The sequence below is a fragment of the Xylona heveae genome (assembly GCF_001619985.1).
Source record: "Xylona heveae TC161 unplaced genomic scaffold L228scaffold_1, whole genome shotgun sequence".
Classification (NCBI taxonomy): domain Eukaryota; kingdom Fungi; phylum Ascomycota; class Xylonomycetes; order Xylonales; family Xylonaceae; genus Xylona; species Xylona heveae.
The window spans coordinates 1,361,334-1,374,999 of NW_017264193.1; the positions used below are offsets into that span (position 1 = coordinate 1,361,334).

Below are 13,666 nucleotides of genomic sequence, written 5' to 3' on the forward strand. Positions count from 1 at the left end.
ATACTATCACATCATGATAATAAACATTTTTTTTATATTGTTCTGTCGTTTTATATCTACTTTTGAGTAAATCAAAAAAATATTTAATTGTATTAAAATAGTATAGAGAGGGATGGTGGGTTGCTAACTAGTTAATCTAAGACGTTATCGATAGACCATAGTCTCGCTAGTGGGCAGCTATTGCTTCAGGGACCCATTTCTCCGGGTGCCCGGTGTGGTCTCACATTAGGTGGTAGGTTCCACGGTGAATTACGACATGAATCCTGCGTCGGGCGCTCCAAAGCAAGGATCCAGATGGGGAAATTTATTCCAGCAAGCCGTTGCAGGCGTAGAATCCCGACTGGACACCATTCTTGCACCCGATGACGAGCGAGGGGAGCATTCTGCGTGTCAGCCTGGGGCGCTGGACAACGCCGAGCAGAGTCCCAGGGATGACGGACCGCCGTTTTTCACTACTTATGAAAACAAAGCAACTAGAGGTGGGTTATCTCCTTGATGGAAAGTATCTAGCTGCTCGAGAAGATCTAATTGGAATGTTCAGGAAATTTTAATGTATCACTGGGAGATCAACGGAACGATCGTCTCCAAGCCCGACTAGCTCGCGCAGTGGCAGCAAAAAACAGCCGTGCCTTTGGACCAGAAAGCTCACCGTCACTTTCAAGTGTAACATCCCGTGCCGCAAGTCCCAGTATACCGCGCGAAAACCTCATAAATGACACCGAAGAAACACATCGTAATGAACCTCAACCGTGGCTGAGCGAGACGGTTACGTTTGGGAACAAAGACAGCCAACCATCCCCAGATGACGTGGAAAATTCATTACACCATGTAGGCGATTCATCAATCCAGGTACCAATTCCCAAGACAAGTATACAGCTTCCTGCAAGTTCGGCCTTGTCGCGCCAAGTTCCAGGGATGGGCGCCTCCAACATCCCCCAAAAGCCCGAAAATATGGAACAGGAATCGGACTTGCCAGGAGCTTCGCCGTCTGTACACGCAGTGATGTCATCATTTTCCAGTACCAGCAATCAGACTGAGCATTTATACAACTTGCCTGAGGATTACGACGCCATTATTGCGCGGATGCGCGGAGATTACGAATCGTTGAAGCTAGAACAACAAGAAGAATCGGTCCGTTACCAAGAGCGTATCGATGCACTCCAGTCGAAGCTGCAGTATCTAGCCAAAGAGAGCGCGCAGTCTGCGAGACTGACCGCAGATTCTGCCCCACCCGGTTCTCTGAATCGAAAGCTGGCAGAAAGCGAAGAGCGAATCGCATTGCTCCTTGAGGAAGGACAGAAGCTCTCCATAGCAGAATTTCGCTATCTATCAACGATCAAGAAGCTTCGCGCGAAAATTGCGGAGCGCGAAAAACATATTTCTGAAGAACACTTGAAGCTAGATCAGGCGGAGCGGAGGGCACGGGATGCAGCTGAAGCAGCCAGACGGGCAGAAAACGCCGAGAGAAGAGCACTCGAAAGACTCAAACGAAACCCCACCACAGAAAAAGCCATTGATGAACTCAAAATCGAGCGAGATGGTGCCCTATCTACTCTTGCAGACGTCAAAGCTCAACTTACGGATGCCATGGCTCAGTTGAAACACACAGAATCTAGAGAGGAGAATTCAGAGCAACTGAAAGCGGAAAGAGAATTAATCTCCCAGCTCAGGGAGGATGTAGAGAGACTGAGGGCAGAGAAAGAAAAGAATGACCGGAAATTGACGACTGAAATTGATGAGCTGAAGGCAAGACTACAAGAACAAAAGACCATGGCCAGTAGCAAAGAATTCGAGCTGCGCCATGAGCAAACGGTATGTAACCGCTGAAGTTTAAAAGGAGGGCAACTAAGTGACTTACAGATCCTCGAATCAAAATTGGAAGCCAGTCGTGCCAGAGCAGAAGAAGTCTCCTCCAATGCCAATGGCGAAGGTCAAGCGAGTCTTTACCGCCAAATCGAAACACTCCAGACTCAATACGCCGTTGCTGGTGAAAATTGGCACCGAATCGAGGGGTCATTGCTTTCCAGAATAAGAGGTCTGGAAGAGGAAAAGGACGATTTTTCGAAACGAGAAATGGAGCTGAGACGGAAAGCCCGAGACGCGGTAGAGCTAATTCCATACATCCACTGAGTGGGAGGTGTACTGACATTATTTAGACCCTGAAGGCAAAACAGAATGACGAAAGACTGGAGCAGGCCATTGAACGATCACAAAAGTTTGAGCAGGACATCATTGAGCTGAAGGAACAAATAGAAAAGACTCAAAAGCGCGCGGCAGACTTCGAGACCCTGGCTATAGACCTACAAGAGAAGCTCAAAGAGGAACGACACATCCGAGAGCTGGAGAAATCCCAAATCGTCGGACAGGTAAAACTCGAGCTCGAAAGAGAGCTACAGCGAAGTGATGAAACCCGCTCACCGATAGCCCAACCCGAATTACAGCCTGACCAACGCAAGGCTTCCGTGTACGATATCTTTCCCATCTCTCGTAACTCTCTCAGTCGAGTGGCTTCAGGTGAATCAGTCTTTGGCCTTCGTGAACGCTCTCCCAGTCATCGAAATCTTGGACTTTTCGCAACTCCGTCAGTGCATGACGGGATGCGCAACTCGAAAGGCCGTCAGCCGTCATCATCTTCTCAACCAGCATTGTCCCCAAAGTACGAAGATATATCATCTGCGCTTCCCATGGAACATGAGGGAATTCCTGAGAGTGTTACTACCCAGTCTTCCCAGCAAGGAGGGTTGGATGATATTATCTCTGCCTCAACTCTCGGGGCTGGGCCATCTATCCAGCTCATGGAGCGCATGAGTGCCACAGTCCGAAGACTAGAAAGCGAAAAGGCGGCACAGGAGGAGGCTATGTTAAGAGTATCCTCACAAAGAGACACCGCACGGGAGGAAGTTGTCTCACTCATGCGTGAAGTCGAGCAAAGGCGGCCTGCAGAGGCCAAAATTGCCAGTTTGGAGTCGGAACTTACTCAGATCAACGAGAGATACCAAACTACATTGGAGATGCTCGGAGAAAAGAGTGAACAAGTTGACGAGCTCCAGGCCGACGTTGCCGATTTGAAGAAAATTTACAGAGAGCTAATAGACAGCACCATGCGGTGACTCAACTGGCATACAGTATAGTTAACACAAGGCTTGGTATGCCAAGAGGCTTTCACCTTTTTGTCTTCGAAAGCATTCAAGCGCTCTTCAATTTACTCTCGAGCCACATCTATACCCTCTCGACCGGCGCTTTGACAGATGAAATCTCGTATCTTATCTCGTCATTAGAAGACACCTTTGGTACAGAGTGAGGAGAAAATGACTTACCTTGTTATCTGGTGCAAGGTCGATAGGAAGTTTCCCATCCGTATCCCGTTTATCAGTTTCTGCTCCTGCCTTCATGAGGAGCAGTGCTGCATCTCCGTGACCTTCTGAAATTGCTAGACCGATTCATGAGCCGAAGGATAGAAATGAGACCGAAGAATGTAGCTTACCATGATGCAGAGCCGTTGAACCGGCAATGTCAGCCGCATTTACGGGACTGTTAGCCCCAATGAGCAGCTTGAGCATAGGCACTGAGCCGACCGCAGCAGCTCTATGAATTGGCAGTTGTCCCCGCTTGTCCCGAATCCTGGCAGAAGCCTTCTGCGCAAGTAAAATCCGTGCTATGTCCAAGTTGTTCTTGGAAGCACAGAAGTGCAATGCTGTCTTAAGACTAGTCAGAGACGAGGGAAACATCAATGACGGGACAGTTTTCATGCGAGCATTGCTATATCGAATTGTAAATCCATACCTGCCCGTTAAAATCTGTTCGCGTGATAAGCCCAAGCAGATCATGGATTTATGAGGCACGGATAGCTTACTTTTCATGTTCACATCCGCTCCTTTCTGAAGCAGAAGTTCAACTAAGTCCTCACTATCCCTCAGACTCGAGGCAATCATGAGAGGCGTCCAACCTGAGCCATCCTGATAGGTCATTAGTAAGTATGAGAAATTCGATAATAATAGTATGAGTATTTGTTCTACCTGGACATCCGGATCAAAACTCTTCCTTTGCGCGAGCAGCTCAACAATGGGCATACGACTAAAAGAGACTGCCCAATGAATCGGTAGACGATCGTCGTCATCTCGCTGATTGGCAAGGCGAGGATTCGCCTGGCGTAAGATTAGATAAAGTGCCAAAACAGAGTATCAGAAACACTAGACAACTAGTAAAGGATTATTGACATTTAGAATTGATTCAAATGTGTTTGCTGAATAATGTCAATTAGTATAATGTCGACGAAATTGATGATAGAGGGTAGCCTACTCCTTCCTTCACGTGCAGCTTCATGAATATGAAATTTAATTTCCAATCCAGCATTTTCCGCCATCGTTAGATTGCCTTATTCTGGTATCATGGATATACAATATTCACCCTAAGAATGGCGGAAATTCACAGCAACAAGTGAATAGAGGCTCGAACTTTTCAGTCCTTACACTGTAGTAGAGACGATGTGAAAGCTCGGTCCTCACCAAAGCGCAGACAAGGTTGGAAGCTTTCGAGAGAAGGGTTCGGGGCGGTACTCTGTAGAGCCGAAGGCCAAGGCTTGATGGGGCAAGGGGAGTTACCGAGCCAAGGGACGAGGCAGGAGCGAGGAGGTACGAAGATAGAGTACTTGGCAGGTTGGCGAATCTAAAGTTTCCTATCGGTTAACCTTATGAGTATGCAAAGGATACAGATACTTCGACGCCAGCTTTAGTCCAACAGGTAATTATGGGCGTCGAAGCTGAAACAAATAGATCGGTAAGATTTCTGCCGTGATTTATCATTTACATCCTCTAACCAAAGGCCAGTATAATCTCCTCCGCGGTTCAGCAAAGCGGACCCGAGAGCTCTTTGCCGCCGATTTTGGCCTTGCCACCCATGACGCTCCCTCTGAAACAAATATTAGACACGAAGCGCAATTGTCGAAAGACGCTCCGGTGTTGATAGCTGAACGGGCCGGTATAGCATCACGAATACGCAGCGAATATGAGACAGTCCAGACCTTACCGCCGTCGCTGGTAGCTAAGCAAAATCAGGCCGCCGCAGCTGCCCGCCGGAAAAAGCCTAAGCACCAGAAGCATGACGAACAAAATTCGGAACTTGGGACTGTAAAGATGATTGAAGGGATCACAGGGCAAAGCGAACATCCCAATCCTACGAACTCGTCCACAGCACTGACGGTTCGAGGCAAAACCTCCGCGCATGTGCCTTTAGATGGCACCGCATCCACGGCTCAGCGCAACGTTCCATCCACAAGCCTTTCCAGAAGGCAAACTGTTCAACAGATGAAGCCTGAATGGCATGCGCCATGGAAGCTGATGAGAGTAATATCTGGTCATCTAGGCTGGGTTAGAAGTTTGGCCGTCGAGCCGGGAAATGAATGGTTTGCAAGCGGCGCTGGTGATAGGACTATCAAAATCTGGGATTTGGCCTCTGGGTCCTTGAAACTCACATTGACAGGGCATATTTCAACAGTGCGGGGGTTAGCTGTCTCTCCGAGACATCCCTACCTTTTTTCTTGCGGTGAAGATAAGATGGTAAAGTGCTGGGATCTTGAAACAAATAAGGTCATACGACATTATCATGGGCATTTAAGTGGCGTTTATACGCTTTCATTACATCCAACACTGGATGTTCTGGTTACAGGCGGCCGTGATGGTGTGGCTAGAGTGTGGGATATGCGAACACGCAGCAATATTCATGTCCTGGCAGGTCATAAAGGCACTGTCTCTGATGTCAAATGCCAAGAGGCTGATCCTCAAGTTATCAGCTCATCCTTGGACTCAACTGTCCGCCTATGGGACCTAGCTGCGGGAAAGACCATGGGAGTCTTGACTCATCACAAGAAAGGTGTACGAGCCTTGGCCCTCCATCCTACGGAATTTACTTTCGCTTCTGGAAGCACTGGAAGCATAAAGCAGTGGAAATGCCCGGAGGGTGCATTTATGCAGAATTTCGAGGGGCAAAACGCAATAATTAACACTATGTGCGTAAACGAAGACAACGTGCTTTTTTCTGGAGGTAAGAGATTCCCTTTCCCCCATATCATTTACTGAATTCGGCTGAGATTTGAAGGTGATAATGGTTCCATGAGCTTTTGGGATTGGAAGACGGGTTACAGATTCCAATCGCTTGAGACAACAGCGCAGCCAGGTTCTTTGGACGCCGAGGCTGGTGTGATGAGCTCCATGTACGACCGTACAGGTCTTCGATTGATCTGTGGCGAAGCTGATAAAACAAGTAAGTCAACACAATGTGTGTTTGATTGTACATATAGACTGACGGATTTGAAGTCAAAATATGGAAGCAAGACGAGGATGCAACACCGGAGACGAACCCTCTAGATTGGAAGCCGACGCTTGGACGCCAGAAATTTTGAATTCTTTGCACGTTATCGTTTTCGGGAGAATCTGTACGAAGCCCGGCGAATGGAGTGTTGAGGAAATTACTCTGTTCTCTTTGATAGTCTATTGCTAGCTTATCGCTAAGTGGAAAAGCCAAGGTCTCGCACTTCGGGATCTTCACGGAATGCAAGCTTAATATCTTCATTGCCAACATTCAATCGGACCTTTCCTTTTCTATCCCCTTTGCGTGATTCTAGGCCAACGATGCCAGCCTCCATCAGTTCGATCGCCGCTTTGATCATCGTTTGAACTCTCGGAACAGTCACCGAAATGTTGCGATACCTCAACCCGGTGGAATAACCACTTGTCCCTACCAGAAGCAGGGCCTGTATGTTCTGATTTTCGGACATTCGTCCAATCTTCCGAGCTTCTTCAATCACATCGCCCAAGACGCTTTCCCCAGTACCTGTTCTTCGTATGCGAGCTAGTAGAGCCGCCAAAAAGAGTTTAGAAGAAAGTGAGATACCTCGAAGATATTGTTGAAGAGGGCTCGTGGTTGCCTCACTTATCGCTTCCTTAATTGTAGTTATTGTCACTTTTGGCTGGTGTTCCATCACTTGCTCCGAAATGTTTGGGAATGCTTTTGTATCAGTCGTTGATTGAGTCGTTTGAATATTTGATTCTCTGGTCGCTTCTGCAAGCTCCACAGCCCTTCGGCAAATGTCAAGCGCTCGACGAGCGTCTCCGCTTACAGCCGCGACTTTGCGACTTGCAAACTGTACTGCGTCTGGGTCTACTATTTTCCCCGGAACTCCCTCTAATCTGGACTGGATGATTTTCATAAGCTGATCGTGAGTGTACCCTGGAAATGTGACTCGAACCAACCCTGGAGAATGTCAGCTGTAAAATATTTCATCCGCACCAGTCACTCGCACCTAATCGACTGCTTATTTTATTGCTGAGAGTTCGTTCAGGCAGGTCCATTGTATTAGCAACTGCCAATACAATCAATCGACTGTGTCGTAAGCCCGGCCAATTAAAGAAATTATACATAACGCTTTGGTTTTTGGTCACAAGCTGATCCAGTTCGTCCATTAGGACAACGCATGGTACCCTTCGTGGACTTGGTTTGCTGAACTCGCGCTCTAAGAGTTCGAGTGCATGGACTGGGCTCACCCTTTCCCCCCTTAGCGCCTCCCATAGAAGTGAATAGGACTGATGAGGGTCTGTCAATTTCATTCCATTGATCTCGACAAAGATGAAATCCTCAAGTTCCTCAGCAAGCACCGAAGCGTGAAGTTGTCTGATGATCTCCCTCATCGTGGCAGTTTTTCCGGTGCCCGGTGTTCCAGATATATAAATACACGCTCCTGACCCGTCGGATATTGCTCCTTCCAAGTGGGCAAAGACGATCGAAAATTCCTCTTCGCGGCACGGCATTGTTGCAGGTACTGCGGAGACGTGAAGTTTTGTTCTTGCTAATTGAAAAGGAGAGGAATCCAATGCAGATGGGGACAAAGTTCTTGTTCCTAAGGGTATGAACTCCAGAGGTTTCTTGACAAGGACCCTGCTTCTGTCAGACGAGGAAGTGTACATTGAATCCATTGAAACTGACCGTCTATTGCTCGGAGTGGTGAGATACTCGAAGTCACGCCTTTTTCTAGACGGGGTGGTAATTTCTGTATCAATTTTCCTTCTTTTCCTAGCAATCTTTGGTGTGGAAGGGTCGCAGTCAACGAATTCCTAGGCGTATGAGCTTAAGAACAGAGGCTCGTAGCGGGAAAAGCTTACTTGATCTTGATTCCGCAGTAGATCTTGTTTTCGAGGTCCGCTTTTCTTTCTTGCTGCCTTGGTCTCCGTCTTCACCTTTTCGATCAAAGCATAAATGTCCTCCTCTGAACCTTGATAGATGGAATTCCAATCGAACTCATCGCTATACGTCGCTGTACGGGTGTTACAGGCTCGTCGACAGACAAAAACCTTCCCGAAGTCTGTAGAAGATCTCGATACTTTGCCATTTGGATAGTTTGTCAGAAATGACTCCAGTGAGCAAACCGTAGCCCTTCCATTGATAGATGTCAATGGATTGATATCCCAGGAGGGTGTAATGTACAGCTCATTCTAATTGGTCAGAGGGAGAAATAAAAGTTCTAACCACGTTGGCGAGATCATACCTGCAGAAAATCGGTGCGCTTCTTGTGCTTGTTTCTGATTTCCTTTTCTGTGGAAAACCACATAAAATTAGCAGCTTTGCCTTCCTCATCATCCTCAAAAAACTCGGATATCAGGCCCACCCATGCTTCATTTGAGCTCTCAGCTTTTAGAAGCACGCAATCTCCTATTTTGCAGTAGAAGTCCCCCATGCGAGCGCCGACAATCTTTCGATTTGGAAATTGTGGAGAATGATTCCTTTCCCGCGCGCTTCGTAAGGGTGTATTGATATCCTTTGAATTATCAGAGTGGAGCAAATTTCCTTCCGAGACCCTGGAAGCATTGTCGGGTTCAAAAGCTTTGGTGGAGCAATCGTCGTAGAGCCATTCCCAGGGATGATCTTCAACACCAAGTTCGTCATCGGAATCCTCTCGTTCAACACCACCCCCAGAAAGTAAACGCCGCGCACGGTTGATCCTTTCAGCACCGTTGGATGTATCTCGGCCCATATTCAGATCTCCCCTTTGTCATTTATGCTGCTGCAGAATCTGTCCTCTGTCTGTTGAGTTTCGGTTCCTGCGCTCTGTTTACCCGCCGGCCGAACGTCGAATTCAGGCAAGAGCTCGGCCTGTCGGCCAAGCGGCGATTAAAGTCGCCTAACTTAACTAGGTTGTTCCGTAACTACCCTTCGTACTATGGTGGATTTGAGCGAAGGGCCGTGGTGCGGACAGTATGAATCCAGCTTAATCACAGTACTTTAACACTAAGGAAAGAGACCTTTCTAGACATAGTATTCTAAGCGAGAACTTCAAGTACCTTTCAGTGTTCTTAGGCACTCCTGTGTTACATTTAGTTATAAATCTAGTTATACTTCAAACATCTGTCAATTATATCTTTGCTTATCTATATGCTTTTCATAACTATATTTGTAAGCCTAGTTTCCATTAACTAGTTAAGAAAGTAGCCTTATGGAGTATTCTCATGTCTCATTTACTAGAAAAGCAAGAACCATTATTTTTTATTATATTTAAATAAATACTAGTAATTTTGAGAGTCTTTTCCTTGGTAAAGATTAAGAAGCTTCTACTACCATGTAAATAAGAGATTTGAATCTCTAGAATTCCAGTGTTAATATAAGGTAGTGTTCGATACCTTGTCTCGCACATTGAACTAGCGTCCTGTCATTAAGCTGGATCCATACTGTCCGCACCACGGCCCTTGAGCGAATAGAGCCGGAGACAAGGGGCACTGCATGCTTTACACAATATGTCCTGCCACCGGCAGGGCCGCAGTCGCTTGCGGAGTAGTAATTACCATATCACAAACTTTACGTTTTGCGCCGTGACAAACGCGTTGAAAATGTAATCCGGCTGTAATTTAACTTCTTTCGCACTTCACCAAAGGCAACTACCTAGTACCATTGAGATTCTCCACACAATCAAACGGAGCCTTCAGCTGTAAAACAATAGACGGAATATATTGATTTATCTGTGCTCAATGGAAGAGCGCGTCTGATTCAAGACCTTCACCTGCAAATTCATGAATAATTGCCCCGTCATTTTACCTGTGGGTACAAGCAATTAGGGTGACAACGTCAAATCACGTAGGAAAGCTATCAACAGCGCACGACAAGTGTTGTCATCATACCTCAAACGCTAGTCCGCAGACAGCCCCAGCCATTCGAAAGGCAAATTACTGATATTGATTCAGGCAAGATACTTAAGGTGCAATCTTTTCCATGCCCTCGATGGTTTGTTTCTCGGTTAAATGTGATTTTATTAGCATGGTATAAAGCAACTGTGCCCGAGCATCGATAACCCTTGTCGTGCGCATAGATTTTGCCTGGCGATCGAGATAATTCTAATCGCTTTTGCCTTTGGGGATTAAATTATTTGAATAGCAGATTGTCCCTAACGCATGCTTGATTTCAGCACCCTCTACCGCTAATCCTGGGCTCGGCCGAGCTTTCCGCTACTGGAAATCTGAAGTTGAATAAACAACTTTGTCCTGTGAGAGCTAAAACAAACATCTGAACTCTTCAGTATCAGATCTTATCATAGTACTTGCTCACATCACAATCGGACACCCTCATAAAATCTGGCCACATCGAAAGGAAATCCTTTCAATTACAGACACCTAGGAGGCAGTAGCTTGCTGGGAACTTTTTGTCGTGTGATTCTAGTAAATTCACCGCTCTCAACACAATCCTTCAAAAAGGTCGAATCACCACTCCCATGGATTGAATCTATGTCAATTGACTCTTGTCTTATGTTACTGATGATTCACCAACCTTTCAATTATGAAAACTGTTGCTCGATCAAGACAGCGTGGCTCTAAAATATCCTATCGTGCTCAAATCTCTCCTAAATTTGAGCGGAAACGTTAGGTTCAACGACAAACTATCTTCGAATTCGTAAGGTTGTTATGACAAATATGGAAGAGTATGTACAGCCTCCAAACACTAACGACATAACTGATTGCCGCTTTGCAGCTATGAAACTAGTAATGCTCAGGGTATGTTGTCGGCTTCTCTTTCGTGCCTATGCTGCATCTGCTTTCGTATTCGAAACGCCAAAACAAGAGGGCGCAACGCAGTAGCTTGAGTCCTTCGTCCACCCATTTATTAATAAAGTTTTCCTCTGCGATACCTCTTACATGAGACATGCGTGCAAGCCTTTTCTGACTTTCTTAATAGAATGGAATCTCGATATCCAAAATACTGGAGACCCTCCTCGAGCACGATTGCCGCTTCATCTTCAGAATGCCCGACCTATAGAACGCAAGGAACGGATCATCATAAAAGCGGCCCCACCCCAAGCAATTTCGCGGCTAGCCAGGCAGTCCAAGTCTTCAAAGCGCACTGGAAGGACACAAAATTTACTTCATGCATGGTCAGCTCCGTTCGCGGAGGAAGATAATGAAGCGCGGGCTTCGTGGCGTAGAAAGCAGGCAGCAACCGGTATCTCTGCGGCCAGATCTTCATTTCAGAGGCGTACTAACTTCTACGATTAGGGAGCTTTGAGCTGCCAAACGCGTATGGGCAAATCTACGCTAGGTGCGAATATACCTTGAGCGCTCGCGGGGTTCATTGCTTACTTTCGCAGCACATTTCTTAAGTCTCAATCGGGAAAGAAATCAACGCCTCCAAAGTGTTCAGTACTTGAGCAGATCGGCTCGAAGACGGGAGCTTTTATAGAGCCGCCAAGGCGCTATCATGATCGAGTTAGTAGGATCTCAAATATATTATCTCCAAGTTTGAGGAGCGTAGCTTACCTGACCGTACTTATTATCACAGACACTGTCTATCTGGGGCTCCCCAGAAAAAATCATTGCAGCCAAACAAGAACTGGCAAAATGGGTACAGCGCTTCAAATACAGCGCAGCTCAGAAAAATGAAGGGGCCCGTGCTGCTTTTGGAAAGGTTCTTGCGATTAGTGAAAAAAAAAAGAAGCAGCTCGCCAGACAGATGGAGGATGACGCAAGCAGACAAAAATATAAGCAGTCTCCATGTATGACAGAGACATTCAAATTCATCGTAAGGACCCTTTTCCTTGTGTCATTTTGCTGTATTAAATTTCAGCCTAGGGTTATTTTCATTGGCCAGTAGAAGAAATCAGACCAGAGTCTATTCTTGGCAAGAGCTTTGAGGCCTTTGACCATATCCGCATGGTATTTCGGTGCTATATACTCTTCGATTCAAAGCATGCTGCATTCAAGGTCCTGTCGCAAACATTCAACGAGCTCGATGTGGCTTTGAGTAGGATCAGGGGAACACTATGCGAGATAATGACACGCAGCAACAGGCCGGTAACACTGTACCTTGTTGCACCGCCTTCTGTGGAGGCAGTCCGTACAGAAGTGGAACTCGAGGAGAGAAAAATGGGCCTTAGTCGTTTGAGCGGCGTAGTCCCAAGATTGACAGGCCCTAAACTATCAAAGACCGACCAATACACGTGGGTATCTCTGAGGCCCAAACTAGCGGCTGCGAATGCGAAACTTCTAAGAAAAGCTACATCGGACTGTCTAAGAACGCTTAAGTTTTATAGAGGGCATATTAGTATGCGTGTCCGTTTTGGGACTCTCTTCTTGTCTTCCTACAGAAAAGCCAAAGCTGATCGACATGGGTTGATGGAGTTCCTCGAGATGATGAAATGCGTACAGGTGGCCGGGGAGCTGGATAAAGAAAGGTAAGGGATGAATATATTATTTCTATACAAAAGCTAACGAGGCTACAAGTCCTGGAGATTGCGAAAGTAATGGCGACTTATTGTCCCGGTGCTGCCTTGCAACAGATGTACTCGAGCCCGCGGATGCCATGACCAGCGGCTTGGAAAACGTTCAGCCCGTCTTTTCCGCAAGTTTCGAAGTGACGGACCCTAGTATCCATGAAACATTTCGCCTAGATATAGAATTCCATAAAGCCGTCGATGTTGAGAGTTTTGAGATATCTTCAAAAAGATGGTTTAAAGTGGGCAAGCAAAACCCACAAGGACGCCTCCAACCGATCTCTCGAAATGTCCCTCTCTCAGTGAAGAGTCTTAATGTCGAAAAGTCAGTAGATTTTGGATATCAAAGCTCGTTTATTTCTAACAGTTTTTAGGGGAACAGCATGGCAGTTGGAAGTCACTGCGGACAGTTCAGTCGACATCTCAAGAATAACCCCCGAAATGCGCGAGTTTGCGGACCGGATTAAGCTCAATGTGAATGGACCGAGCAACGCGAATACTTCTTCACCGAGTATTACATTCAAAGAAATACTGGAGATCCATGGGTTTACGGAAAGAAGATCCTTTCGATATATGATGAAGGGCAGCACATACATTTTTGAAGTGGCAGAGAGCACCACCTTCGCTCCAGGAAATCCGTCGAATGGTCAGAAGTGGGCGAGTAAGAAGTCAGAGCAAGTGGCAACCTTTTACAACAGAGAATGGGACACAATCTTCGGTCAGAACTCCAGCCTTGGGATCGGAGAACCCGCCTCTTGGAATGACAGCCTTGTAACCTTCTTCTCAAGAGAAGAGCATACTGGAGGCACGAGTTCAGAGGTAGGGTTGGCAGATTTTGCTCAAAGGGTTGAGCTTATCTTACAATTGATTGAGAATGATCGATAAAAGAAGAAGACAATCCTCCCGCCCTTTTCCTCCCCCCGCAAA

At 46.6% G+C, this 13,666-nt stretch overlaps 6 protein-coding genes across 6 annotated transcripts; 3 read left to right on the top strand and 3 right to left on the bottom strand.

The window, feature by feature from the left end:
• Nucleotides 1–221: 221 nt before the first annotated feature.
• L228DRAFT_9689 (hypothetical protein) lies at nucleotides 222–2,294 on the top strand. The gene is made up of 3 exons (XM_018337023.1): nucleotides 222–479; nucleotides 542–1,812; nucleotides 1,887–2,294. The coding sequence occupies exons 1-3, from the start codon at nucleotides 257–259 to the stop codon at nucleotides 1,989–1,991; spliced, it is 1,599 nt and encodes a 532-aa protein (XP_018191860.1). The 5' UTR covers nucleotides 222–256; the 3' UTR covers nucleotides 1,992–2,294.
• An 868-nt stretch (nucleotides 2,295–3,162) lies between these two features.
• On the bottom strand, nucleotides 3,163–3,781 carry L228DRAFT_242757 (ankyrin). Its single transcript, XM_018331528.1, has 3 exons — nucleotides 3,485–3,781; nucleotides 3,318–3,430; nucleotides 3,163–3,262 (listed from the first exon to the last, which is right to left on the bottom strand). Exons 1-3 carry the CDS (start codon nucleotides 3,747–3,749, stop codon nucleotides 3,203–3,205), a joined length of 438 nt encoding a protein of 145 aa, XP_018191861.1. The 5' UTR covers nucleotides 3,750–3,781; the 3' UTR covers nucleotides 3,163–3,202.
• L228DRAFT_242759 (hypothetical protein) lies at nucleotides 3,718–4,101 on the bottom strand. The gene is made up of 3 exons (XM_018331529.1): nucleotides 4,017–4,101; nucleotides 3,854–3,956; nucleotides 3,718–3,797 (listed from the first exon to the last, which is right to left on the bottom strand). Exons 1-3 carry the CDS (start codon nucleotides 4,068–4,070, stop codon nucleotides 3,760–3,762), a joined length of 195 nt encoding a protein of 64 aa, XP_018191862.1. The 5' UTR covers nucleotides 4,071–4,101; the 3' UTR covers nucleotides 3,718–3,759.
• A 583-nt stretch (nucleotides 4,102–4,684) lies between these two features.
• Nucleotides 4,685–6,450, top strand: L228DRAFT_9698 (WD40 repeat-like protein). The gene is made up of 4 exons (XM_018337025.1): nucleotides 4,685–4,776; nucleotides 4,827–6,039; nucleotides 6,094–6,258; nucleotides 6,312–6,450. Exons 1-4 carry the CDS (start codon nucleotides 4,747–4,749, stop codon nucleotides 6,395–6,397), a joined length of 1,494 nt encoding a protein of 497 aa, XP_018191863.1. The 5' UTR covers nucleotides 4,685–4,746; the 3' UTR covers nucleotides 6,398–6,450.
• Nucleotides 6,345–9,192, bottom strand: L228DRAFT_242761 (P-loop containing nucleoside triphosphate hydrolase protein). The gene is made up of 5 exons (XM_018331530.1): nucleotides 8,537–9,192; nucleotides 8,154–8,483; nucleotides 7,978–8,105; nucleotides 7,298–7,929; nucleotides 6,345–7,248 (listed from the first exon to the last, which is right to left on the bottom strand). The coding sequence occupies exons 1-5, from the start codon at nucleotides 9,020–9,022 to the stop codon at nucleotides 6,503–6,505; spliced, it is 2,322 nt and encodes a 773-aa protein (XP_018191864.1). The 5' UTR covers nucleotides 9,023–9,192; the 3' UTR covers nucleotides 6,345–6,502.
• A 2,535-nt stretch (nucleotides 9,193–11,727) lies between these two features.
• Nucleotides 11,728–13,624, top strand: L228DRAFT_235398 (hypothetical protein; the record flags this gene model as incomplete). Its single annotated transcript, XM_018330715.1, has 6 exons — nucleotides 11,728–11,739; nucleotides 11,809–12,048; nucleotides 12,099–12,182; nucleotides 12,216–12,700; nucleotides 12,750–13,064; nucleotides 13,114–13,624. 6 exons carry the CDS (start codon nucleotides 11,728–11,730, stop codon nucleotides 13,622–13,624), a joined length of 1,647 nt encoding a protein of 548 aa, XP_018191865.1.
• Between the last annotated feature and the right edge of the window lie 42 nt (nucleotides 13,625–13,666).

Bases quoted from the DNA above. Each gene is read 5' to 3' on its own strand.
- L228DRAFT_242761 (XM_018331530.1), bottom strand. From the start codon at position 9,022: ATGGGCCGAGATACATCCAACGGTGCTGAAAGGATCAACCGTGCGCGG. The intron at 8,484-8,536 runs GTATGATCTCGC...CTGACCAATTAG, and splicing joins AGCGCACCGATTTTCTGCAG to AATGAGCTGTACATTACACC. The intron at 8,106-8,153 runs GTAAGCTTTTCC...TCATACGCCTAG, and splicing joins TACTGCGGAATCAAGATCAA to GAATTCGTTGACTGCGACCC.
- L228DRAFT_9698 (XM_018337025.1), top strand. From the start codon at position 4,747: ATGGGCGTCGAAGCTGAAACAAATAGATCG. The intron at 4,777-4,826 runs GTAAGATTTCTG...ACCAAAGGCCAG, and splicing joins AAGCTGAAACAAATAGATCG to TATAATCTCCTCCGCGGTTC. The intron at 6,040-6,093 runs GTAAGAGATTCC...TGAGATTTGAAG, and splicing joins CAACGTGCTTTTTTCTGGAG to GTGATAATGGTTCCATGAGC.
- L228DRAFT_242757 (XM_018331528.1), bottom strand. From the start codon at position 3,749: ATGAAAACTGTCCCGTCATTGATGTTTCCCTCGTCTCTGACTAGTCTT. The intron at 3,431-3,484 runs GTAAGCTACATT...GAATCGGTCTAG, and splicing joins TTCAACGGCTCTGCATCATG to CAATTTCAGAAGGTCACGGA. The intron at 3,263-3,317 runs GTAAGTCATTTT...TGACGAGATAAG, and splicing joins ACCTTGCACCAGATAACAAG to ATACGAGATTTCATCTGTCA.
- L228DRAFT_242759 (XM_018331529.1), bottom strand. From the start codon at position 4,070: ATGCCCATTGTTGAGCTGCTCGCGCAAAGGAAGAGTTTTGATCCGGAT. The intron at 3,957-4,016 runs GTAGAACAAATA...ATGACCTATCAG, and splicing joins GTTTTGATCCGGATGTCCAG to GATGGCTCAGGTTGGACGCC. The intron at 3,798-3,853 runs GTAAGCTATCCG...TCACGCGAACAG, and splicing joins AGCGGATGTGAACATGAAAA to ATTTTAACGGGCAGGTATGG.
- L228DRAFT_9689 (XM_018337023.1), top strand. From the start codon at position 257: ATGAATCCTGCGTCGGGCGCTCCAAAGCAAGGATCCAGATGGGGAAAT. The intron at 480-541 runs GTGGGTTATCTC...TGGAATGTTCAG, and splicing joins TGAAAACAAAGCAACTAGAG to GAAATTTTAATGTATCACTG. The intron at 1,813-1,886 runs GTATGTAACCGC...ATTGGAAGCCAG, and splicing joins AGCTGCGCCATGAGCAAACG to TCGTGCCAGAGCAGAAGAAG.